The sequence below is a fragment of the Gorilla gorilla genome, chromosome 1, assembly GCF_029281585.2.
Source record: "Gorilla gorilla gorilla isolate KB3781 chromosome 1, NHGRI_mGorGor1-v2.1_pri, whole genome shotgun sequence".
Lineage (NCBI taxonomy): Eukaryota > Metazoa > Chordata > Mammalia > Primates > Hominidae > Gorilla > Gorilla gorilla.
This window is the reverse complement of record NC_073224.2, coordinates 71,659,275-71,686,772: the sequence shown is the minus strand read 5'-3', so window position 1 is coordinate 71,686,772 and position 27,498 is coordinate 71,659,275. Positions and strand designations below refer to the sequence as shown.

Below are 27,498 nucleotides of genomic sequence, written 5' to 3'. Positions count from 1 at the left end.
TCTGAATGGTAATTCCTAGTTTATAGGAAAACTGTAGCCTTTTTGGCATTTTTTTATCTTCATTCCACCATGTTACTGCTTTTTATTAGTTCTAATAGTTTTGCATTTGATTTTGTTGGATTTTATAGTTAGCTATCATTATTTGCACTGATACTTTGATCACTTCCTTTTCCCATGTTCCTCTCCCCATCCTCCTCCCCCCTCCCTCCTACTTCTCTCCCTCCCTGTCTATTTTTTTTTCCTACCATAGCATGAGGTAGGACTTTCAGCAGAGTGTTGGGTGGTCTCATTTTGCTCCTGACTTTTTTAACAGGAATGTGTCAAAAGTTTTAACATTGATTGTTTTGGGACTTCCGGTAGATTTTTCATGAGGTTAAGAATGTTTCTATTTATTTCTAACTTATTACGACTTTTATTAGAAATAGTTTATTTATTGGTACAGAGTTGAAGATAACGTTCTCTGACTTAATTTTTTAAATCTCATATCCGTACATATGTGTGGTTTTTTAATTGTTAGGAATTAACTTGTTTTTTTTTTGGCTAGAAATTTAGCTATATTATTGGCTGTACCTGACAACTAAATTGTACTTTCATGAGCAAATCTGTTTTGTTTTTGTTTTTTTTTTTTTTTTGGGCTGTTGTCATTTGATTTCAGCTTTTATAGTGATTATTTTCCCCTTTTACTTTGTTTAGGTTCATTTTCTAATTTCTAATACCTGATTCATTGTTTTTTTTCAGTCATTATTGTTTTATTATTTTAAAATTGCAGGTTATAAATATTTCTAAGGGACATTTTCTCTCACTACATATACCATACATTGTGATAAGGTAGTATTTTCGTTTTATTCATTTATAAAGGACAAGTAAGGGGCCGGGCGCGGTGGCTCATGCCTGTAATCCCAGCACTTTGGAAGGCCAAGGCCGGCGGATCACCTGAGGTCTGAGGTTCGAGACTAGCCTGGCCAACATGGGTGAAACCCTGTTTCTACTAAAAATACAGAAATTAGCCAGGTGTAGTGGCGTGTGCCTGTAGTCCCAGCTGCTTGGGAGACTGAGGCTGGAGAATCGCTTGAACCTCGGAGGCAGAGGTTGCAGTGAGCCGAAATCTTGTCACTGCATTCCAGCCTGGGCGACAGAGTGAGACTCCATCATAAATCAGTCAATCATGTAGTTTCAAGTTTGATTTCCTCTTCAACCCATTCTAACATGTCTTTTGCCCCCAAATTAGTCTTACTTGATTCTTATGAAGATTACCATCTTGGCTTCTCTTTAGCTCTGTAACCTCTTCTTGTCAATGTTCCCCTTTATTTACTAGCCACACTGACCTGCTTTCTTTCCTTCTCTAATATGTCTATTTTGAAAGTTATTCCTTGGTTTCCCTATCTTACATGGCTCCTCTTCTCCCCCTTGATTGAAGGTCCCTAGTTTAACTCATAAAGTATCAGGATTAGTAAGCAGTAATTCTTTCTGAGTGATGTACTTAGTGATCTTCCATATGAATATGAAGGTGGCCTGGCGCAGTGGCTCACTCCTCCACTCATTCCAGCTGGGATTTTACAAATCCCAGCACTTTGGGAGGCCGAGGTGGGCGGATCACCTGAGGTTGGGAGTTCGAGACCAGCCTGGCCAACATGGTGAAACCCCATCTCTACTAAAAATAGAAAAATTCGCCAGGCATAGTGGCTCACGCCTGTAATCCCAGCACTTTGGGAGGCCAAGGCAGGCGGATCACCTGAGGTCAGGAGTTCGAGACCAGCCTAGCCAACATGGTGAAACCTCGTCTCTACTAAAATACAAAAATTTGCCAGGCATGGTGGTGTGCACCTGTAATCCCAGCTACTTGGGAGGCTGAGGCAGGAGAATCGCTTGAACCCGGGAGGCGGAGGTTGCAGTCTCTAAAAGATCATTCTGAATATCTTATTGATATTTTCCCTTTGAGTATTGAAGCTGCCAGCTTTCACGGTCTACTATGACTAGATCTTTTCTTTTTTTTTTTTTCGGATTTATTTTGTTTCTGCCTATGCAGCTAAAGTTATCTCATTCAGACTAATGCTTACTTTTCATTTATACATTCTCTCCACAGATTTGAGCACCTACTTTGTATAGAAGCATTTCTGGTGTTTCGGATATATCTTTTTTTCAGAAGTATAATTAATGAGCTGTAACTGGAAATTGGGCCTGTGAAACAACATTTTTGGGAGGCTGTTGTTCTAGACTAGCCTCTTGCACTGGACCCCACCAGACCAGAACAAACCAGAATGGAGTCACTTATCCTAAGTGCCACATAATCAAACTTGGAAATAGGCCAGTTTTCTAGAAAATAGGAGATTATAGTCAGCCTGAGTCTTCGTAATAAGGAAGTCCTCCCTGTTTTAACCTTTTAAAGGAAAGCATCTTTGAAACAACCAGTCTGCTTTTTGTTCTGTTTCTGCTTTCTTCAGCCTTTTTCTGCTTTTAAAGCCAACCTCCTCTCCTCTCATTGGAACAGTCATTTTATTTTATAAAATGAGATGTTGTCCAATTCCAGGAGCCCAAATAAAAGCCAATTGTGGGCTGCTTGTGGTGGCTCACGCCTGTAATCCCAGCACTTTGGGAGGCTGAGGTGGGCGGATCATCTGAGGTCAGGAGTTTGAGACCAGCCTGGCCAACATGGCAAACCCCGTCTCTACTAAAAGTACAAAAATTAGCCAGGTGTGATGCTGGGCGCCTTGTAGTCCCAGCTACTCAGAAGGCTGAGGCAGGAGAATTGCTTGAACCTGGGAGGTGGAGGTTGCAGTGAGCTGAGATTGCGCCACTGCACTCTAGCCTGGGCAACAAGAGCGAGACTGTCTCAGAAAAAAAAAAAAAGCCAATTGTGTCTTTAAACTTGTTATAATTTTGTCTTTTGATAGGCCCCCAGTAGACCTAGATCTTGTTCAGTTGTGTTGACAAGGATCTTTAGGCTGTTGGGATCTAGGGAGCACATTCTTGTCACTGGAAAAAATCCTTAAGATCATTTTGTGTGGCACCTCACTTCGTATCTTCTTTGCTGGCTTCCACTCTACTCTTCAGCTTTTCAGACTGTATCTTGGCTATCCATTCTTGTTCTTTTCCTCTTTGTCTACTCTGTGTATATGTTAGTATCTATACATAGGTGACTCTCAGATATTGTTCATTGAAATCACTTTTCATTGAGATCTGAAAAACAGAAGCTAAATGTATTTCACATTCTTGGCTTGGGCAAGGGGGAACCACAGGCAGAAATGTAGCTTCTCACTAAACAGAAGAGAAAAGATTAAATCGATTTTGGGGCAGGGTGAATTTAGATTAAATTTAAATGAAGATGTATATTGATCTAAAGCAAAGAGACATTAATTCTCAAGAGTATATCTGTTCAGTGACATGTTCATAAGAATTGAGATAATGATTTTGGCAGTCTGCAAGACTTTGCCCCTATTTTTGGTCTCAGGATCAACTACTGTACTATCTGGTAAGGTAGCATCCATGTGGTAGTATTTAAGACTGTAGATACCAGAGAACATATTACTGTAATGCAGACTTAACAGAAAGATAAGGAAGACTAGAAAATTCTGCAAAGTCATGAAGATTGTAGTTTTTCCAAATGGTACCAGGAAATTCTGGAAATGCAACTAACTTGTCAATCACTCCTAAGTCTTATTTGCCACAGGAATACAGATACCCAAATCAGATATAATTTGGTTATGTGCAAGATAACTAGTATCTCTAGAAATATAATACTTCAGCATAATGTTTTATTTGATAGTTCCTATTAATTTTCCAGGGTAGCGTTCAGTAGGCAGAAGGAGTGTTCTGCTTATAATTAGTCCTAGGGTCACAGTTACAGGTTGGGACATGGGTTAGCATTTGGAATTCTTAGAAATCTCTCCAATGGATTTTTAGAAATTCCTCCTGAGTAGTTTTGGTTCTCTGAAAGATCTGTCTAGGATATATGTTAGAAATAATGGCACATGTGTTAGTTTGGTACAAAAGTAATTGCGGTTTTGGACTGTGAATTTTAAATAATCAAAACTAGGCTCAAACACATCTTTATTAATCAAAATAGGAACCATTACAATCAACACATTTTTGCCAATGAGAAATAAGTTTGTTTATTCCTGTAGTGTAAAAATCCATGCTTTGGGATTCGATGAACTCTTGGAAAGTATTTTCTGCATCCTGCTAGTTGTGGAAGTGTCTTCCCTGCAAAAAGTTGTCAAGATGCTTGAAGAAGTGGTAGTTGGTTGGCGACAGGTCCGATGACTATGGTGGATGAGGCAAAACTGTAGCCTAATTCCATCAATTTTTTTTTTTTTTTTTGAGGTGGAGTTTCGCTCTTGTTGCCCAGGCTGGAGTACAGTGGTGCAGTCTTGGCTCACTGCAACCTCTGCCTCCTGGGTTCAAGTGATTATCCTGCCTCAGCCTCCTGAGTAGCTGGGATTACAGGCGTGTGCCACCATGCCTGACTAATTTTTGTATTTTTAGTAGAGACGGGGCGGGGGGGCGGGGTTTCACCATGTTGGCCAGGATGGTCTTGAACTCCTGACCTCAGGTGATCACCCGCCCCAGCCTCCCGAAGTGCTGGGATTACAGGTGTGAGCCACCGTGCCTGGCCTCTGTCAACTTTTGAAGCGTTGGTTGTGTGACGTGCATTTGAGCATTGTTATGGATAAGAATTGGGCCCTTTTTGTTGATCAGTGCCAGCCGCGGGCATTGCAGTTTTCGGTGCCTCTCGATTTGCTGAGCATATTTCTCAGATGTAATGGTTTTGCTGGGATTCGGAAAACTGTAGTGGATCAGAAAGCTGTAGCGGCAGCAGACCACCAGACAGTGACCATGACTTTTTTTTGGTGCATGTTTGCTGTTGGGAAGTGCTTTGGAGCTTTGGAAGTGCTTCAGTCCAACCACCGAGCGGGTCGTCACTAGTTACCAAATAAAATCCACTTTTGTGGCAAGTTGCAATCCAATGGTTCATTGTTGTTGCATAGAATAAGAGAAGACAACACTTAAAAATGGCGATATTTTTTATTTTCACTCAGCTCATGAGACACCCACTTATCGAGCTTTTTCACCTTTCCAGTTTGCTTAAAATGCTATAACCATAGAATGGTAGACATTGAGTTCTTTGGTAACTTCTAGTGTAGTTATAAGAGGATCAGCTTCTGTGATTGTCCTCAGTTGGTCGTTGTCAACTTCCGCTGGCTGGTCACTATGCTCCGCATCTTCAAGGTTCTTGTCTCCTTTGCAGAACTTTTTTTTTTTTTTTTTTTTTGAAGACAGAGTCTTGCTCTGTTACCCAGGCTGGAGTGCAGTGGCACGATCTCGGCTCACTGCAACCTCTGCCTCCCAGGTTCAAGCGATCCTCCTGCCTCAGCCCCCCAGTAGCTGGGATTACAGGCACATGCCACCATACCTGGCTAATTTTTTTATTTTTATTTTTTTAGTAGAGACAGGGTTTTGCCATGTTGGCCAGGTTGGTCTTGAACTCCTGACCTCAGGTAATCTACCCTCCTTGGCCTCCCAAAGTGCTGGGGTTACAGGCGTGAGCCACCGCACCCAGCATGCAGAACTTCTTTCTTGGACCACCACTGCCCTGTACGTTCGTTAGCAGTTCCTGGGTGGAATGCATTGTCGATGTTGCGAGTAGTCTCCACTGCTTTACGAACCATTTTGAACTCGAATAAGAAAATCACTCAAATTTGTTTTTTGTCTAACAACATTTCCATAGTCTAAACTAAACATAAAATGAACAGCAAGTAACAAGTCGTTAGCAAAAAAACATAAAGTGAGAAATGCCCATTAAAATGATGTATAACATAACCACATTGAAGAATGTGTTCCAGTATCAAATGGTGAATTCCAACAGTGCAAAAACCACAATTAATTTGCACTAACCTAATATCTACAAAGAAGCTGGCCATCTATATTTATACATGGTTCACCTCAAATTCAACAACTAGAGTCATCTTCAAAGCAGCATCATTTGGATAGGCTCTGGCCATTGTTTTTTTCCCCTGCTTCTTTGTTTGCTAATATGGAACAAAGCCTCTTATTTTTCTGCTTGCTTTATCTACTAATATCTTACGAGTAGGTCTTTAATTCTTAGAGGATAAAATATCTTTTGATTTTTTAAAATTATTTTGATAGCTAGATTTATTCGAAGGATTGTATGTTTGTTTTAGTTTGTATTTTGTCAGTTTTCTCAGGTTCTTTGAATGTTTTTAGCTACATGTTGGAGATTGTCCAAATTTGCAATTTTCCACTTTAATTTTATAAGTCCCGTATTGTGTTTTAGCCTATGAACAAGAAGACAGGCTGGGTTTTTATTATACTAACTTGGGTCTGTTCCACAGTATAAAGTCTTGATGGCAGTTTCTCATGTCTCTCCCCTCCACTCTTCACTTTCTCTCTCCTTCCGTCTCCCTTCCCACTCAGGGTCTCTCCTGCAGCCTTGAACTCCTGGGCTCAAGCATTCCTCCTGCCTCAGACTTTTGAGTAGCTGGGACTACAGGCCAACCCTATTTTTCTTACTCTAGTCACTATTATTAGGCGTATTTTTGTTTTTTGGAGACTCGAGCTCAGTCTGTTGCCCAGGCTGGAGTGCAGTGGTGTGATCTCAGCTCACTACAACCTCAACCTCCTGAGTAGCTGGGACTCCAGGTGTGTGCCACCACTCCTGGCTAACATTTTGTATTTTTTGTAGAGAGGGGATTTTGCTGTGTTGCCCAGGCTGGTCTCAAACTCTGGGACTCAAGTGATCTACCTGTCTCGGCCTCCCAAAGGGCTGGGATTACAGGTGTGAGCCACTGTGCCTGGCCTACCTTTTTTTTTTTTTTTTTTTTAAGTCTTTTCCTTAAAAAACAAAAAAAAAACTAGGGGTGGGGTCTCACTCTGTTGCCCAGGCTGGAGTGCAGTGGCACAGTCGTACCTCACTGAAACTTTAAACTCCTGGGCTCAAGCAATCTTCCAGCCTTAGCCTCCCAAGTACCTAAAACTACAGGTACACACCATCACACCCACCTAATTTTTAATTTTTTTTGAGGAGATGGCTTCTTGCTATGTTGCCCAGAATGGTCTTGAACTCCTGGCCTCAGGCAGTCCTGTGAGCCACCATAGCCACCCAGTCTTTAAGTCTTCTTCTAGCTATCTGTTGGCTTTAACTGTTAGCTCAGCCTTAAACCATGCCTTAATTCAGTTTCTGTTGTCTTACCACTCGAATCAGCATTGTAGCAATTTTCAATGAGTATTAGGTCATTGGTTGTTTGGGGGAGAAGACCTTAGGAAAGGATAGTTCATTTAGGATTTTGGGGGAGGGAATAGAGAAGAACAAAAGGAATATGTGCTGATGGTGATGCTAAAGCATGATAATGTTAGATGCATAAGGAGGACACGTTTCAGATAGTTTGAGGGGTTTTGTTTCCCCCTTCTTACTTTTGCAAGAGAATCTTCTAGGGATGCTGTTTTCAAGTCAGTTTTATTTTGAGACCTTGGCATGCTGGTCACAAAAGGCCATTGCATATTTGGTACTTTTTTTCCTTTCCTTTCTAGAGCTTCTCTTAGCTGTATTATCTTTGATGTGCCCCACATTCTTCATAATAGCTGAGGTAACTAGAAACCATCCTTGGAGAAATTGTGCCATCTAGCCTACTAAGCGCAATAATTTAGGATTATAATAAGAATGCATGTAGCAGGAATTCTACCAGGAGAAGCTTGCAGCTTTCACTTTGATTCACAAGAGAGGGTTGCCATAGCAGGTGTCTAATAATGCTTATAAAATGGTGGCTAGGGCCTATGACTGAATAATCAAACTCTGTGATTACCAGTCTGTTAACCATTAGCTCCAGAGTACAGGAATGAGGGACATGTTATGTCTTCAGGGAGGTGTGGGAATTTTTTTTGCCCACATCGTCTGCTGGACCACTCTACCTTAGTGGTCCCTGAGTAGCTGGAACTCAGTGTGTGTAGCAACTGTACTGCTCTTCCAACGCATATTTTTCTTTCTGTGTTCTCTCTCAATAAAAAATGGTGGTTGCTTTCTCAGAGCCATATTTGACCCTTCTTTCTTTTTTTTTTTTGAGACAAAGTCTCACTCTGTCACCCAGGCTGGAGTGCAGTGGCGCGATCTTAGCTCACTGCAAACTCCGCCTCCCGGGTTCACGCTATTCTCCTGCCTCAGCCTCCCCAATAGCTGGGACTACAGGCACCCGCCACCGTGCCCAGCTAATTTTTTGTATTTTTAGTAGAGACGGGGTTTCACCGTGGTCTCGATCTCCTGACCTCATGATCCGCCTGCCTCGGCCTCCCAAAATGCTGAGATTACAAGCATGAGCCACCGTGCCCAGCCTGACCCTTCTTTCTTATACGAGTGTTTTGTATATCATTTAGTGCTCTGTCTAATTCCGTCTCTGTGTCCATGTTTAATTGCTTTAGTTCACATAGTTAATATCATGCAGGTTTTTAACAACTTTCTCTCACTGATTTTATTGTTAGTTGCTTTCTAGTCTTCTACCTTCTATACTACTTGAGTTTTTGTAAACGATTTGATCATGTTACTCTCCTGTTTAAAACTTTTTTTTTTTTTAGACTAAGTGTCGCTCTGTCACCCAGGCTGGAGTGCAATGGCGCGATCTCAGCTCACTGCAACCTCTGCCTCCCGGGTTCAAGCGATTCTCCTACCTCATCGTCCCACATAGCTGGGATTATAGACGCACACCACCACACCCGGCTAATTTTTGTATTTTTAGTAGAGACGGTTTCACCATGTTGGCCAGGCTGGTCTCGAACTTCTCAGCTCAGGTGATCTGCCTGCCTTGGCCTTCCAAAGTGCTGGGATTACAGGGGTGAGCCACCGCACCTGGCCCTGTTTAAAACTTTTAGTATCTTCCAGTCACAAGCATACCCATACATGGTGCTGTAATTTGCTTAGAACCCGCTTTCTTTTGTACTTCCATTCCACTGTAGTAATCAGTATTAATGTATTTTTTTCCTTTAAGCTCTGTTGGATTGATAATCTCTTTCTTTTTAAGGTTTATTTCATCTCTACCAAAGCGTCCTTAACTCCTCAAATTCCCCAATCCACCTCTATAATTCCATATATTTTTGTCTGTACTCCTGCTTAGACTTTGTCTTATCGATTGTTGTTTATCTATTTGCATGCATTTCCTTCTAGACAAGGACCCTGGGGCAGTTCTGCTTGACTAGTGATAAATATTTACTAAATATTAGGATGACTGGGGTCACTTCATTTTTCTGTGCCCCACAAGAGTGAGTTTTTTTTTATCTACAACCCTCTTTCCCATATTTATACTAGATGTCCCCCTACTCAAAGACAAGCAGAGAAGTTGGTCTTATGCTCTTCAGTTCATTTATATCGGGAAAGGAGGCAGAATTAATCAGTGTGGTGAGGAGACTTTGAAATGGTGTCAAATGGGGAACAATAGGAGGAACTAGGATATTTAGCCAAAAGTAAAGGAAAATCAGGTGGGATATGATACCACTTTCCAAATATTTGAAAGGCTGTCATGTAGAAAAATTATAGACTAATTGTTATTATTAGTTTGTCTTCAGAGGGCAGCTATAGGATGAATAGGTAGCAGTTTGGGTCTCAACATTAGGAAGAGCTTTCTGAACATGAGGTCGGGAATTTTTCATGAGTGAAGCTGTGAAAAGAGGCAGAATGACTAGTGGTTTAAAGTGCTCTAAAGTAGATTTTTTAACTTGGACAGCGTTGGACTAGATAGCTATGCTGAAGAATCTGAAGTTTTCCTGATTTAGTTCTAAGTTCCATGACCATGAATTTCATAAAAATATTTATTGTTTTGGGTTAAGACAATCTTCTATACATTCAGCAGTAATTAAGCACTTTTGATATGTTAAGTACTTCCTGTGTGCCAGCTCTTGGGCATTTGGAAGTCAGTAGTAGGCTTTTACTGTCAAGTAGTTCGTATTTATAAGTGTAAAGATTTTGAGTTTTTCTTCTTTTTAATTTTTGAGAACCAGTGAATAATTTGTTTTTATTATTCTCAAGATTAACAGTTCCTAAAAATCAGTTTTGAGATTTACTTCCTATCTTAATCCATTTAGCCTGCTATAAAAAATACTTTAGGCTGGGTAATTTATAAGCAATAGAAATGTATTACAGTTCTGGAGACTGGGAATTCCAAGATCATGGCACCAGCAGATGCAGTGTCTGGTGAGGGCCTATTCCTTATAGCTGCTTCTCTGTGTCAGAACATGCTGGAAGGGCCAAAAGTTTCCATCAAGCCTCTTTTATAAAGGCACTAATTTCATTCATGAGGGTGGAGCCCTCATAACCTGATCACCTCCCAAAGTCCCCACCTCTTAATATTACTGCATCGAGATTAGATTTCAATGTAGGAATTTTGGTGGGACACATACATTCAGACCATAGCACTTCCCTTCCAAATACTAAAATTGTTTTTCTCTCTTCTTTATTTCCAGCAATGTCTCAGGCTGTGCAGACAAACGGAACTCAACCATTAAGCAAAACATGGGAACTCAGTTTATATGAGTTACAACGAACACCTCAGGTAATGACTAAGATGACTGCCAAGGGGCATATGAGACGTGTAAACTGGGATACATTTTTAGAACATGAAAACTTAAATAGAACATACAGTAATAATAAATTTATATTCAAGCATTCCTGACTTCTGTATGTTGGCTAACACTTTATTCATTGATTGAACAAATAATCTGAATACTCTATACAAGCTTTTGTGGTAGGTACTGGGTGAACAGTGGTGAATAAAACAGATGTAGCACCAACCATGGACTTTATAGACATTGAAAAAGTACATATCTATAAAATTCACATGTGAGAAGTTGTAGAAAGTTGGGCAAGTCCTCCTTGCTGTAATAAGTACTGATAAGGCACCAAGGAAGACTGTTTTGAGATGATGGCAAAGACTAGGGGAGGAGCAGGTTTGAAGGCAACAAACATGCTTAACACTGGATTAATTTTGAGATTCCTATACAACAGGCAGGCAGAGATGCCAACTATAGATGATTTTTATATTAGTCTTAACTAAATACAAAATTTTAGGGATTGACAGCACATTTTAAGCAATAAGAATGGTTAAACTCATCCAGAGAGATGAGCAGAGGACCTATAACTTCATCCAGAGCTGTTTCAACATTTAGAAATTAGGTAATGGACAAGGAGCCAGTGAAGGAGACTGAGACGAACATCCAGAGAAAAGGAAGGAAAAACAGGAGATTGAGAGAGAGGGGGGATTTAAAAGCTAAAGGAAGCCTTACCAACATGGAGAAACCCCGTCTCTACTGAAAATACAAAATTAGCCAGGCATGGTGGCACGTGCCTGTAGTTGCAGCTACTTGGGAGGCTGAGGCAGGAGAATCACTTGAACCTGGGAGGCGGTGGTTGCAGTGAGCTGAGATTGCGCCATTGCACTCCAGCCTGGGCGACAAGAACGAAACTCCGTCTCAAAAAAAAAAAAAAAAAAAAAGCTAAAGGAAGTATTTCAAGGAGGATGTAGTTAAAGTGTTTAACACTAGTGACAGGCTTAATAAGATGAAGGTTAGACAAGTGTAAATTAGACTTAACAATACAGTTGGCCCTCCACATACATGGGGTTCTGCATCTGTGGATTCAAGCAACCACAATTGAAAAAATCCAGGAAGAAAAATTTTCACAAAGTTCCAAAAACCAAAATTTGAATTTTCCATGTGCTAATAAGTACTATGTTGAATCCATGCAAGTGAGGTGCTGTATGGGCATTGTATTAAGTGTTAAAGTAATTTAGAGATGATTTAAAGCAGCATGCCCAGGGACCAGTTTCATCCATGTGCTAATAAGTACTATGTTGAATCCATGCAAATGAGGTGCTGAATGGGCATTGTATTAAGTATTAAAGTAATTTAGAGATGATTTAAAGCAGCAGTCCCCAGAGACCAGTTTCATGGATGATAGTGTTTCCATGGATCGGAGGTGGGTGGGTGGGTGGGTGGGTGGGGGATGGTTTCAGGATGAAACTGCACCACCTCAGATCATCAGGCATTAGATTCTAATAAGGAGCATGCAGTCTAGATCCCTTGCATGTGCAGTTGTCAGTAGGGTTCGGACTCTTATGAGAGTCTAACGCCACCACTGATCTGACAGGAGGCGGAGCTTAAGCAGTAATGCTTACTTGCCTGCTGCTCACCTCCTGCTGTGTGGTCTGGTTCCTAACAAGCCAATACCTGTCCATGGCCTGAGGTTCGGGACCCCTGATTTAAAGTACGTGGGAGAATATGCCTAAGTTATATGCAAACATCATGCCATTTTTTTATAAGGGACTTGAGCATCCAAGGATTTTGATATCTGTGGAAGTTCCTGGAGCCAATCCCCCATGGATACCAAGGGTCGACTGTATATACTTGGTGACCTTGACAAGAGCAAGTTCACCTGAGTAGATTGTACAAGTTTGAGGGTTGATTGGAATCATGGTGCATTCTCATCATTGGTTCACGTGATGAATCAAGGATATGATAATTATATATATATGCTCCAGTAAGGGGAGGGTAGAAGTGACAAAAGATGAATAGGCAATTCTTCAGAGAAATTCAGCTATGCAGGGGAGCAGAGAAATGGAGCAAAAACTGGAGACCAATGTGAAATTGAGTTTTCAATTGTGTTTATAAGATGGAGATAGAGGCCAGGCGTGGTGGCTCAGACATGTAATCCCAGCACTTTGGAAGGCCGAGGCCGGTGGATCACCTGAGGTCAGGAGTTTGCGGCCAGCCTGGCCAACATGGTGAAACCCTGTCTCTACTAAAAATACAAAAAATTAGCCAGGCCTGGTGGTGCACACCTGTAATCCCAGCTACTCGGGAGGCTTTTTTTTTTTTTGAGACAGAGTCTCGCTCTGTCACCTAGGCTGGCATGCAGTGGCGTGATCTCGGCTCACTGCAACCTCTACCTCCCAGATTCAAATGATTCTCCTGCCTCAGCCTCCCAAGTAGCTGGGATTACAGGCGTGTGCCACCATGCCCGGCTAATTTTTGTATTTTTCGTAGAGACAGGGTTTCACCATGTTGGTCAGGCTGGTCTCGAACTTCTGACCTTGTGATCCACCCACCTCGGCCTCCCGAAGTGCTGGAATTACAGGTGTGAGCCATCGTGCCTGGCCGAGGCTGGTGAAATTTTTAGTTACACCAAGGTGGTTTTCCCTTTTTCTTTTCCCCTACAGTGCTACACATCTGCACAGGTACAGCCCTGGAGGAGAACATAGATGGTTGAATTTATCCAGGGTTGGGATTTTGTTAGGCATGTTCTAAAGAGGCAGAGGAGAACAGACCTGATTACTCTCTGGGTCATCAATATACTCTGAGTGATAGTTTCCTAAATCAAGTTTGTCTAAGTGTTAAACTAAGGGAAAAATGAAAATTTTTTATTTCATATTTATATAGAGAGGCTGAAATCTAACAAACATATTTTATTAATACTTGAGTCCTTTATGAACAATAGCTATAATTTCTATATTTTTCGTTGTGGAGTAATCCATCTTTGACCATATAAAGAAAGCACAAGTATGATGGACTGCCAGTGGAAACAGGAAGCACAGGAGCGTATTGAAAGCCACTTATTTATACCTGCATCTTCCTTTACAATTCTCGCCATACTAGAACTCTCCTCAATCCATAGGAGTTGATATTGGTGGCATTAGAGCTGAGTAATCTATGTTCTCACTGCCAGCTTGTGGAGAGGGTAGTGAACCAAGTAGGATTCACTAATCATTCTGCAGCAGGGGAGATATGTCCTGAAATTTTACATTGGAACTCCAGATGCATTTTGGAGAGAGACATTTTTAGGCATGACAGTTAGATATAGCAATACATTTTATACTTTGGATATATTCTGGTTTAAATCAGCTCCTGGGTTAGCGTGAGAAGCTACTTTGTATAAAATTGCTCTGTGGAAAAGAATTTTCGGGGTTCAAAAGTATTTTAAAATGAAATTCTGTTAAGCTGTTTATAAACTAGAGAAACTTATTGGAATCTTGTTTTAATGGGCAGCATGAAACATAATTTATTGTGAAAATGGTGTAACTTTTGAAGGTGGATGTTTTCTGAGGGTTAATTTAGCCCTAACTTTCTCATTTTGCAGGTAAGAAGACAATGTTAAATAATTATTTAGACTCAGCTAGTTAATTTGACTAGAACTAGATCTAACCTAAGGTATATGATTCCAAATTCAAATTTTTGTATTATACCAGGCTAATTTCCCACTAGTAAGCTTTTAAATACATTAATATGTTATATTTAGCATTAAAGCAAGAGCATTTTTATAACATAGTGGTGGTGAGGCTGAGGGGAGCTGTAGGCGATTATAGTTGAAACAAAATTAGCTGTGAGTTGACAATGGTAGTGGCTGGGTGATGGGTACATATATGTTTGTTTTTACCATTTCCAGTACTTATATAGCTTGTCCATAATAAAAAATTTAGTAGCTTTTAATTTTAAAGTGACTCTTTTACAGGAGGCAATAACAGATGGCTTAGAAATTGTGGTTTCACCTCGAAGTCTACACAGTGAATTAATGTGCCCAATTTGTTTGGATATGTTGAAGAACACCATGACTACAAAGGAGTGTTTACATCGTTTTTGTGCAGACTGCATCATCACAGCCCTTAGAAGTGGGTATGTTGAAAAGAGTTGTCATACTAGGTACTTAATTGTACCACGAAAGTGCTTTCCAGGGTTTGAGAAATACATTTTCTTTTTTTTTTTTTTTTTTTGAGACAGAGTTTCGCTCTTCCTGCCCAGGCTGGAGTGCAATGGCACGATCTTGGTTCACTGCAACCTCTGCCTCCTGGGTTCAAGCGATTCTTCTGCCTCAGCCTCCAGAGTAGCTGGGATTACAGGCATTGCCACCATGGCCAGCTAGTTTTTTTTTTTTTTTTGTATTTTTAGTAGAGACGGGGTTTCAACTTGTTGGCCAGGTTTCAGCATATTGAACTCCTGACCTCAGGTAATCCACCCGCCTCAGTCTCCCAAAGTGCTGGAATTACAGACATGAGTCACTGCACCTGGCCGAGAAATACATTTCCTTTCCTTTCTCCTTTTTCTTCTTTCCCCTTTCCCCTTTCCTTTCCTTTCCTGAGATGGAATCTCACTCTGTCACCCAGGCTGGAGTGCAGTGGCACGATCTCGGCTCACTGCAACCTCCACCTCCCGGGTTCAAGTGATTCTCCTGCCTCAGCCTCCTGAGTAGCTGGGATTACAGGCGTGTGTCACCACACCTGGCTAATTTTTGTATTTTTAGTGGAGGGGGCTTTCACTGTGTTGGTCAGGCTGGTCTCGAACTCCTGACCTCGTGATCCACCCGCCTCGGCCTCCCAAAGTGCTGAGATTACAGGCGTGAGCCACTGTGCCTAGCCGAGAAATACATTTTCTGTAAGTGTTTGATTGAAAACTAGAAATCTTTCTAAAGCCTAAGTTTTAATTGTAGGAAAATCTTTGTATTGAAATCGTTGATTTTTAGACACTTCATAAGATGAGTATTTGTTTTGAGGAAATTACAACGCATAAAACCACGATTTTTCCACTTAAGTATATAAAATAATATCCATATGAAAGTATTATTTCAGTAAAATAATTTATTACATATAAATTAACATATATATATTAGTGGGTATTTTTTCCTTGCAAAGCATGGATATCAGAAAGGGGAAATTTAAATTAGAAAAAATAGATTTTTATTTCTAAGATGGTTATATATAAATTATCTTGGGAAATACTCAAATTTTTTCTTTCGACGAGTGGTATAGAGGGTTTGAGGTTTCCAAAATCTTGCTTACCCACTAGTCAGATTTTCAAGGAAATTCAGGATAATTGGTTTACATTTCTGTGACTTATTAAAGGTATTGGAATAAAGGTGAATAACTATCCAGAAGCTGGGTATTTTTGTCTTTAGCCCAAAGATACTAGCATTGTTTACATTTGCTTTCCCCTCCTTTTATTTAGCAACAAAGAATGTCCTACCTGTCGGAAAAAACTAGTTTCCAAAAGATCACTAAGGCCAGACCCAAACTTTGATGCACTCATCAGCAAAATTTATCCAAGTCGTGATGAGTATGAAGCTCATCAAGAGAGAGTATTAGCCAGGATCAACAAGCACAATAATCAGCAAGCACTCAGTCACAGCATTGAGGAAGGACTGAAGATACAGGCCATGAACAGGTATATGGGAAAGAGGGTCAGAGAGGGTAGCTATTTTTCTGAATACTTTATTAACAATTAAATTTACTTTTTGAAAAAGGTAAAATACAGTAACAAATAGTAGTACTGCATGATTACCTTTCGTGCAGGTATAATACATGCCTCCAGGCATAATAGGGTATTTCATTTAAAATACTAGAATATCTGTTTTACCTACTTTTTTCTCAACTTATTCTATTTCTTCTCTTCTTTTTATAGCAAAATTCCTTGAAAGAGTTGTAACTCCAATTCTTTTCCTATTCTTTTATGAACCCCCTCCAATCAGACATTCATCCTCACCACCCCGTCATATTGCTCTTATCAATGTTATTAGTGATCTCTTCATTGTGCCATCTAACGGCTGATTCTCAGACCTCGCGTTACTTAGCAGCATTTGACACAATTAATTTCTCCCTTCTGTTTGAATACTTTTCTTCACCTGGCTTTCAGGAGGCCATAGTCTCTTGGTTCCCTTTGTATGTCATTAACTGTCCTTTACTTGTTTCTTTTGTACTTTTTATTTCAATTTCCCCAACTGTGAAATATGTCGTGTCCCAGAGACCAGTGTTTGTTTCTCTTTTCAATACAAAATCTGTCTCCAAATTATCTTACTCAGTTTCATAGTTTTATTTACCATCTGTATGCTGATGACTCCCAAATTTATATATCCAGCCCGGACTTACCTGAATTTTAGACATTTCTCCGTATGGGTATCTAATACGCATCTCAAACTTAACATGATGAGTACTGAACTTACTCCCTACTTCTCTTCATTCTTACTCATTTTGGTTAATGGCAATTCCATCATTCTACTTGCTTAAGCCAAAAACTTTGGAGTCAGTTTTTTTTATTTTTTGAGATGGAGTCTTGCTGTGTCGCCCAGGCCAGAGTGCAGTGGCACCATCTTGGCTCACTGCAACCTCTGCCTCCTGGGTTTCCAGCGATTCTCCTGCTTTAGCCTCTTGAGTAGCTGGGAGTACAGGTGCACGCCACCACGCCCAGCTAATTTTTGTATTTTTTAGTAGAGACGGGGTTTCACCATATTGGCAAGGCTGGTCTCAACTCCTGACCTTGTGATCTGCCTGCCTCAGCCTCCCAAAGTGCTGAGATTACAGGTGTGATCCACCACGCCTGGCCTTGGAGTTGCTTTTAAATCTCTTTTACACATCCTGTATTCCAGTCTGTAAATAAACAAATATTTTTTCCTTTCTCCATAGTATATCCAGATTCATTCAGGCCACAACAATCTTTCATTTGATGTATTGAAGTAAGTTCCCAACTGGTTTTTCTGCTTCCCATGCTTACTCCCACATAGTCTATTCTCAGCGCAGCAGCCAGAGATACTGTTAAATTGAAAGGAAGATCATGGTTTTCCTTTGCTCAGAGCCCTCTAATAGCTTCTATTCACATTCAGGCTAAAAACTAAAAGACTTTAATGATGGTTTTTAAGACCCTATATAAGGTGGGCATTTCCTCTCTGACATTATCGTCTGATTTATTCAGGCCTCAAGGAGAATCATTATTTTCCATAGAAGGAGATAATAGTAAAGTCCATCTCAGTCGAGTGGTTTTCGCCTTGGCTGAACATCAGACTCACTCAGAAAACTTTTAAATCTCATGGCTTTAGGCATCATCCCGGTCCCAGTAATCAGCGTCCAGGCATTTCTGCTTTTAAGTTTCCATAGATTATTCTGGAGTGTAGTCAAGATCAAAAACCACTGGCTTAAAGGTTAAAAGATGTGCTCCATTCTAACAGTATTAAACTGACCTACCACTCTGTTTACCAAAGTATAATGTACTAAATGTTAAATGTATTTATTTTTAAAAGAATTTTACATTCCTAAGCGTTGGAAGGACTTTAATGGTTGTTCAGTTTAGCCTTTTACTAAAAGCAAGACTCTCCTTGTAAATATTCTTTTGGTTTTGCTTGTACATTTCTAGTGGTGGGGCTGTATGATAGGCACTCCTTTCTTTTGTTGGCAACTTTATTACAGCTTCCTTACTGTTCTTCAGACTCACCAAGCATGCTTCTGCCTCAGAGCCTTTGTACTTAGACTACTCTATTTCAGGAACCTTCTTCCAAATAATCCACATGGCACACTACCTCACTTTCTTAGCAGGTATCTGCTTAAGTTCTCATCTTCCATTCTAGGACTCTGTAATTCCTTACCCTCCCTGCCTCATTTTTTTTCCATAGCACGTATCACTCTCTCATGTGTTACGTGCTACACTAGAATTATGACCCCTAAGAGGGAAGAGACTATGTCAGTATCATTGATTCTTATTAACACCATTATTTAGAACCATGCTTGGCTTAAAGTAGTAGCTGCTCAGTAAATATTTATCGATGTGTGAATTTTTAAGTTCTTCCTTTATATTGAATTAAAATTAGTCTCTTGTGTGCAGCAGTCTGGGTTTGTCTTATGTTGAAATACTTATGTTGACTTTTACATACATTTCAGATTCTACTTCTGTGTTTACAAATATTTTTATGTAGGTATATGTTCGTATATGTCCCTCTAAAGGCTTAATATTCACATTCCTCATTTCTTTTTTGTTCCTCATATGACACTCAAGATTGGTGTCATTCTTAAAATGCTACCATCAGGACAGTATGCAGTATTAATAGACGTGATTTGATAAATGTAGGATATAATAGACTTAATGTTCTTTATATGAACATATTCTTTAAACGCTGCCTGCAGTTACATTAATATAGCTCTGTCACATCAATCCTTTTTTGGAAAGAGGTGTGGGATAAAAATAAATATATTGAGTCTTAATAAACCTGTTAGGTCACTGTAATTTATGGTCAACTAAAATAACTTTTCATTTGCTTTAGTTGTGGATTTTAGAATATATTTTAGTCCTTATGTTGTGCTATTAATTTTTTGTCCCATTATTTTAGCCTGTTCATACCTTTTTTTCAAAAATTGTGGTAAAAGACATATAACAGAATTTTCCATCTTAACCATTTGTAAGTGTAGAGTTCAGTAGTGTTAAGTACATTCTTTTTTTTTTTTTAAATGATTGGCTCCTCAAAGCTGAACACTCACAATGTTGTGCAGCCAATCTACAGAACTCTTTTCATCTTATAAAATTGAAACCCTGTATCCATTAAGCACTAACTCCTCATTTCTCCCTCCCCGCAGTTCCCGGTAACTGTCATTCTACTTTGTTTTATGAATTTGACTTCTTTAGATACCTCACATAAGTGAAATCATGCAGTATTTGTACTTTTGGGGTTTTTTTGTTGTTGTTATTTACTGTTATTTATTTCTCTTTTTACTTGACTATAGGCCACCAAGTTACGCATTTGTACTTTTGTGCCTGGTTTATATTACTTAAATGACCTCAGCATGTCTATTCATGTTGTATGTGGCAGGATTTCCTTCCTTTTTAGGACTGAATAATCCATTGTGTGTGTGCTTATGTATTTTTGAATCATAGTTTGTTATTTAACATACTAGTCATCCCCTCTTGGTTTTGCAGTGATCTATGAATTTTATACGCAGGATTTTTTTTTTTTTTTTTTTAAAGCATGAGTTCTTGAGCATCTTTCCTAACCATTGGACTGTTATTTCTTTGTTCTGGCAATAAACATAATGACAGTATTCTTACAAGTGCAAGGCATTCTTTCATATTTCTTTTTCATTATATATTCCTTTTTTCTTATCTATACAGGTAGGGAGACAGGCAGTGTGGTAGGAGGAATGTGGTCTGGTTCACATCCTAGCTCTAGCTCTGGCACGTATTAGCTGTATAACTGTAGGCAAATTATTTAATCTCGTACCTGAGTTTTCTTTGCTTTTCTCAACTAGAAAATGACATTAGTGGTAACTGCCTTGACAGGTTGTTTTGAAGAGTAAACAAGATTGTATGTATAAAGTGCCTTGCCCGGTAATTAGCTTTAGTATCTGAGCTTGTTAGAGAGCAGCTTCTGTATCCACATTGGTTATTTAGATACCATCACATTTTCCTCAGTCATTTTGTATCGCCTTAGCTGACTTGGCGGAAGGTCAGCAGGGAGGAAGTACTTACTATTCTTCTTAACTTTTGTTTCCTTAAGAATTTCTTTAAAGAGGCGTAAATATCTTCCCTAAGAACTTTTACATTTTCATATTTGAATCATGCCTTTCTTCAGACCTGTAACCCCATGAAAGAAAATGATCAGAATATAAAGATTTGTCAGTTAATTCGTATAGTCTTTTGTTTAATAAAGAAAATTATTTTTAAGAGATAGCGTCTTACTCTGGCCCAGGCCAGAGTACAGTGGAGCCATCCTAGTTTACTGCACCCTTCAACTCCTGGGCTCAAGCCATCCTCCTGTCTCAGCCTCCTGAGTAGCTGAGATGATAGGTGCACCACCACGCCCAGCTAATTAAAATTTTTTGTTGTTGGTAGAGACAGGGTCTCACTTTGTTGCCCAAGCTGGTCTCAAATTCCTGGCCTCAAGCTCCTCCCATTTTGGCCTCTCAATGTGTTGGGTTTACAGGTGTGAACCACCGTGCCAGTAAAATTATTAAGTGAATAGAAACATTCGTTAAATTATTTAAATGTTTGCCTGTGAGCAAGAGAGATTTTTTAGACCTTTCAGGAACATGTGGGAAACAATATCATCCAACTCAGAGCAAATTCAGTTACCAGTATTTTTTGGAATTCTAAAGTTCAGTAGCAAACATGCTTCAGATTTGTTGCTTTAAAGGCCTAAAAGTAAATTTTATGCATCCTTTTTTCCCCCTTGACTAGACTGCAGCGAGGCAAGAAACAACAGATTGAAAATGGTAGTGGAGCAGAAGATAATGGTGACAGTTCACACTGCAGTAATGCATCCACACATAGCAATCAGGAAGCAGGCCCTAGTAACAAACGGACCAAAACATCTGATGATTCTGGGCTAGAGCTTGATAATAACAATGCAGCAATGGCAATTGATCCAGTAATGGATGGTGCTAGTGAAATTGAATTAGTATTCAGGCCTCATCCCACACTTATGGAAAAAGATGACAGTGCACAGACGAGGTAAGTGTGTGGATTAGTTTCAGATTATCTAAATTCAGAATGTTTAATTTGGAGGTAAAAGGCAGTCTTGTATAAGAAGTAGGAGCGATATTTGTCATCCCATTGATTGCAGGGGTTCAGTTACTAGCTGCCTAGATTGTTGTTTTCTTCCTTCCTCCCTCATGTGCTTTCCACCCAAAATTGCACATCTGAAAGGAATGACTCTCCTTGGTAGAGAAGGTAAAGGGGCCTATTCAAATTTCTCAGCAATGATACTAGAGTACCAATAGGCTCTAAAACTCATGCTGGCAAGAATGGCTACTTTACCACTGTATCTCCAGCACACTGCCTGCCGTTGAGTACAGATAAGCATCAAATATTTATTGAATGAGGGATTTAATGATATATTATGTTTTAAAAATCCTCAAATTAACTTTTTTTTTTTTTTGAGATGGAGTCTTGCTCTATCGCCAGGCTGGAGTGCAGTGGCGCGATCTCGGCTCACTGCAGCCTCCGCCTCCTGGGTTCAAGCGATTCTCCTGCCTCAGCCTCCCGAGTAGCTGGGACTACAGGCTCACGCCACCAAGCCCAGCTAATTTTTGTATTTTTAGTAGGGACAGGGTTTCACCATGTTGGCCAGGATGGTCTCGATCTCTTGACCTCGTGATCCGCCTGCCTTGGCCTCCCAAAGTGCTGGGATTACAGGCCCAAGCCACTGTGCCCGGCCTCTTTTTTTTTTTTTTTTGAGATGGGAGTCTTGCTCTGTCTCCCAGGCTGGAGTACAGTGGCACAATCTTGGCTGACTGCAACCTTTGCCTCCCGAGTTCAAGCAATTCTCCTGCCTCAGCCTCCCAAGTAGCTGGGATTACGCTTACCACAACACCTGGCTAATTTTTGTATTTTTAGTAGAGATGGGGTTTCACCATGTTGGCCAGGTTGGTCTCAAACTCCTGACCTCAAGTGATCCACCTGCCTCAGCCTCCCAAAGTGTTGGGATTACAGGCGTGAGCCACCACACCCGGCCCAAATGAACATTTCTATGGTTAGTCTTAAAAGACATTTTAATTCTTAGACAATAAGAAATTTGCTTCTATTCTGTTTCTGTTGCTGCTATAGCCAGCAAATTCTGGTCATTAGGGTTTGGGGGGTATGTTCCTTTTTCCCCCTTAGTACTTTGTGTATTTCTGTTTGATTTTTGTCACTGTGTATCTCATTTTGCAGAAGGTAAGGTAGGTAAAGCTTTTGTGACCTGACAGTAAGATATTGAGTATTTACTTTCCCCTCTTGTGTACCTCTCAATAAGAAATTTAGATTGTAGAGCAGTAAATTTCTGATATTATTTTGTCAATAATTGAGACATTGCCATTTTACTTAGTTTTTAAGAAATGTATTAGTTCCATAATTTAAGTACATTTTTCTCATTGGCATATTCTAGAAATGAAATTTTTAATGATTTATTCTTCTAGATACATAAAGACTTCTGGTAACGCCACTGTTGATCACTTATCCAAGTATCTGGCTGTGAGGTTAGCTTTAGAAGAACTTCGAAGCAAAGGTGAATCAAACCAGATGAACCTTGATACAGCCAGTGAGAAGCAGTATACCATTTATATAGCAACAGCCAGTGGCCAGTTCACTGTGAGTATTTAAAATAATAGACTGTTGAAACTGGGAGCACACTGACCAACTAACTGAGTGGCAAGTGGTGGGGTAGAATCTAATAAATAATGTAAAAAACCGTAACAGTGTTAAGTGACGAGTAGTTATTCCTAAGATTTGAAAAAAAAAAGATTCTGTGGACTTCCATTTTAGTTTCATTTCATTATTATTGTGGTTTGTGCAGTTATCATAATTTTTTTCTTTCTTTTTTGTTTTAGGTATTAAATGGCTCTTTTTCTTTGGAATTGGTCAGTGAGAAATACTGGAAAGTGAACAAACCCATGGAACTTTACTACGCACCTACAAAGGAGCACAAATGAGCCTTTAAAAACCAATTCTGAGACTGAACTTTTTTATAGCCTATTTCTTTAATATTAAAGATGTACTGGCATTACTTTTATGGACAGATCTTGGATATGTTGTTCAATTTTCTTTCTGAGCCAGACTGGTTTACGCTATTCAAATCTTTTCCCCTTAATTTAAGATTTCCTTTTTGGAAGGGACTGCAATTATTCAGTATTTTTTTCTTTCCTTTAAAAAAATATATCTGAAGTTTCTTGTGTTTTTTTTTCCCCACAAAGTGTGTTTCCACTTGGAGCACCCTTTTGACCCAGGAATTTTTCATAGTTTCTGTATTCTTATAAGATTCAGTTGGCTGTCCTTTTCCTGCTCCCCTCAAAAGATTTTTAGTCATACAGAATGTTAAATATTATGTATTCTGACTTTTTTTTTCCCCCGGAGTCTTGTATATTTATAGTTTTCTATATAAACTGTAGTATCTTCATGAAGACCCAAGGCTCAAATTTACTGTCCTTAAAAACAATTCTCATAGGATTATTCTTTTCATGGTATTTTCTTCCATAATATCTCATTTTAAAAAGAAGTTCTTTATGAACTTAGTGTCCACTGTCATGCAATGTTTTTTTTTTTTCCATTCTTTTTCCCTGTAATTTTGGAATTTTTGGTCCTGGGAAGAATCAAACAAAATCTTAAGTTCTATGAGAACTTGGTTCATTGACAGATTTTGCTGAAGAAAGAAAAATTAAATTGGTAGTAAAATATAGTCTTCAAGTATACGTTTGAGAGTGCTTTTTTTGTATTAGTCCTGCTGTCACTTCATTTCCTGTATTATATGTGATGTTTTTCCCCATTAAAATACCAGAGATAATGGAGATATTTTGCACTTTAGCCTTGATGAAAAGTACAAGATATGTTCAAAGCTTCCCTAATTTTTTTCTTATTTGTAGCCCCATAAGTTTCAAGAATAACATGGCACACAGAACAATGGAAAAAAGTTTGTTTCCATTGGAAAATGATATCATTTTGGGTTGCCACATCAGTTTATAAATTTGGCGCTCTTTTAATTACACTCTGTAGAAGGTTAATAGAGCTTGAGCCCTGCTTTAATATGTAGTGCAAGATAATTCTGTAGAAAAACGTCAGCCAGTAGGGTAAAGTCATTCTACTGTTCTTAATTTTTATATTGAGGAACAATATTGGGTGTTTGGGAGCCAGAAAGCTTTGTTGACAGATCAGAAATAAGATTGACTTGGGTGTTATATTTCATCTCTCTCCAGACTCTAGGTATATTTCCAACTTTATATATCACAGTATTTAAAAAGACATGTTTGCATTGAGAAATTAACCCTAAAGGGTTTTCAATAGGAGGGTGTAGACCTCCAGTACCTTTGTAACTAAAGTCTGTCTAGTCATTGTAAATATTTATCTGTCAGTTTTGACAGATTGGGGCCAGCTTGATGTTTTAAATCTTCAGCCCGGTATGAAAACTTAAAGGTATATATTCAATTTTTTACCATTTTATGGAAAATATTTAAAATCTGTTTTTAGAGGGTTTTTTTTTTTTTTTTTTTTGGTAATCTGTGCCATGAAATTTGAAAACCACCAAAAATCAAGGGAACTTTTATATATTCAATTCCTTTTCTGGTGTAATGTTAAAGTTGTATAGATTATTAATGCATGCCCACTGAATATAACCCTGGTTTTGTGATAAAACTGCTTAGATTTTGTTGATGACATTAGATTAGTAGTTGCATTAAATAACTAAATTCCCATTGTGATTAATTGAAATTTTGTCTTTAAGCAGAGAGTTATTTGTGACTATAAGCTTTGTGCTTAGAGAATGTATGTGTTTTTATCTGTCAGTATGGGAGGATATAAACTGCATCATTAGTGAAATTATTGGTTGTGTAATCCTTTGTGAAATATAATTCTAGGTATTTGATAGGGTATTGAGTGTATTTTGTGTGTGTGTGTTGGGGTACGGGGAGAGGCGATGCTATTGGCCATCACTGCCAACCAGGGTTTCAAAAAGTATTATCTAAGTAATTTCTTTTATCACTATCTCAACTGAGGAACAAAAGGCTCACCACAAGTGGTTGAAGGCTTTGGGTACTTAGTTCTAAATTTTTTTATGGTAACATATACATAACCAAATTTACAGTTTTAACCATTTTAAGGCATGTAATTCAGTGGGGTTAGGTACATTCACAGTGTTGTGTAATGATCACCGCTGTCTACTTGTAAAACTTTTTCATCACCCCAAACAGAAACTCTGTGTGCAATTAAAGTAATGCATTTCTCTTCTTCTTAACCCCTAGCAACCTCTATTCTACTTTCTCTTTTTGAATTTGTCTATTTTAGATGCCTCATATTAAGTGGAATCACACATTATTTTCAAGGTTCACGTGATAGCATGTATCAGAATTTCATTCCTATTTATGGCTGAATAATATTATATGTATATGCCACATTTTGTTTATCCATTCATCTGTTGATGGAGACTTTTGGTATTGTGAATAATACTGCAGTGAACATTATTATAGAAGTATATAATTGAGTTCTGCCTTCTGTTATTTTGGGTATATATGAAGGAATAGAATTACTGCATCATATGATAATTCTATGTTTAATTTTTTGAGGGACTCCAAACTGTTTTCCATAGCAACTTCATTATTTTATATTCCTACCACCAATGAACAAGTGTTCTGGTTTTTCCGTATCCTCTGTAACACTTGTTACTTTCTTTTCTTCTTTTTAAAATAACTATACTAATGGGTATCCTTATGATAGCTGTCTTATTGGATGTCTCCTTTCATTGTGGTTTTAATTTGCATTTCCCTAACAGCTTGTGATGCTGAGCATCTTTTTCTGTACTTACTGGCCATTTGTGTATTTTCTGTGGAGAATTGTGTATGTGTATTCAAGTCCTTCACCCATTTTTGACTGGGTTCTGTTATTGTTGAGTTGTGGGCATTCTTTATTCTAGTTAGTAATCCATTATCAGATACATGATTTGCAAATATTTTCTCCCATTCTTTGGGTTTTCTCTTGATTCCCTTGATAGTGTCCTTTGATGTACAGAATTTTTTTATTTTGGTGAAGTCTAGTGTATCTGTCTTTTTTCTTTTGGCTGTGCTATTGGTGTCATATTCAAGAAGATTGCCAAACCCAATGTCATGAAGATTTTCCTCTTTTAAGAGTTTTGTAGTTTTAGCTCTTAGTCTTTGATCCATTGTGAGTTTTGTATATGTTGAAAGGTCAGTGTCCAGCTTTGTTCATTTGTATTTGGATATCCAGTTTTCTTAGCCCTTTCTCCACTGAATGATCTTGGTGCTCTTGTTCTAAATCATATGTGAGGGTTTATTTCTGGGTGTTGTATTCCATTGGTCTATATGTTTGTCCTTATGCCAGTACTACACTATTTTGATTACTTTAGCTTTGTAATAAATTTTGCATTATATCATTTCTAACCCTTTGAACCTTAGGAAGACAGTATTTCCTTTGTGTACATTTGAGAAGACAAAGGCTCAGGATTCTGATTTGGATAACTAAATGTGAAGTAACTGAAATGCCAAGTGAGAAAAGGCATCTGTTAAATTCCCATTTCTATTCAGAAAAGTTTAAGTTTCCCCCAAAATAGCCTCAAAACTCCCCAAAAATCACACTCCGGTGAATTATCACTCTTGGCCTTTCTGGAACCTCACTGAAAAGCTCTTTTTCTCTGAGCGTGTCTTTGACTGGACTCAGCTCACTTTGCTTAAAAAGCTCTATCTTCATGGTGTTTGTAAAAAATAGTTCCTGCCGTTGTGTAACACAGCAGTTGCCTGAGGCGTGTGGGACTAAAAAGCCGCTGACTAAAAAGTAGGAAATGTAGAGGGCTTTGAAAAGTTCCATTATGTTCCTGGGAATCTCGAAGGCCACGTATTTGTGCAAGACTGTTGGCATGCCCAAGAAAAAAATATAAGGCACTAACCTCACCTGTAGCAGACACTGAGGCTCTGTACCAGCAGGAAGTGAAAGGTAAGCCACAGTTGTAAACTACATGCTGGAGTTTTGAAGGCATATCCCAGACAGAGCACTTTAGCAAGACGGAGACCTACTGGTTCAAAGCATTTGAGGAAATCTGTCTAGTTATTAGCTGACCACTAAGCTAATGAAGCAGACTTCAGTGGTCACAGCAGAGAATGCAAACATTACAGAGTTAGTCAAAAGAAGGCCACTAAACAGCAAACACAACAAACCCTGGGGACCTAAAGGGATTCTGATTTCCAGAGTTGCCACATTGTATTATAGTCGTCCCCCATTATCCAGTTTTGCCTT

At 39.0% G+C, this 27,498-nt stretch overlaps 1 protein-coding gene across 2 annotated transcripts in view; it reads left to right on the top strand.

The window, feature by feature from the left end:
* Positions 1-25,120, top strand: part of RNF2 (ring finger protein 2) — a 58,415-nt gene extending 33,295 nt beyond the window's left edge. Inside the window, exons 2-7 of one of the 2 annotated variants that reach the window (XM_031003771.3) lie at positions 10,459-10,547; positions 14,498-14,658; positions 15,985-16,200; positions 20,968-21,240; positions 22,686-22,857; positions 23,097-25,120. In XM_031003771.3, the coding sequence (XP_030859631.1) occupies positions 10,461-10,547; positions 14,498-14,658; positions 15,985-16,200; positions 20,968-21,240; positions 22,686-22,857; positions 23,097-23,198 (1,011 nt within the window). In that variant the 5' untranslated portion in view covers positions 10,459-10,460 and the 3' untranslated portion in view covers positions 23,199-25,120. Of the gene's footprint in view, positions 1-10,457; positions 10,548-14,483; positions 14,659-15,984; positions 16,201-20,967; positions 21,241-22,685; positions 22,858-23,096 lie in introns of those variants that run through there. The other variant, XM_063710095.1, reaches the window with a different exon arrangement.
* The last annotated feature ends 2,378 nt before the right edge of the window (positions 25,121-27,498 follow it).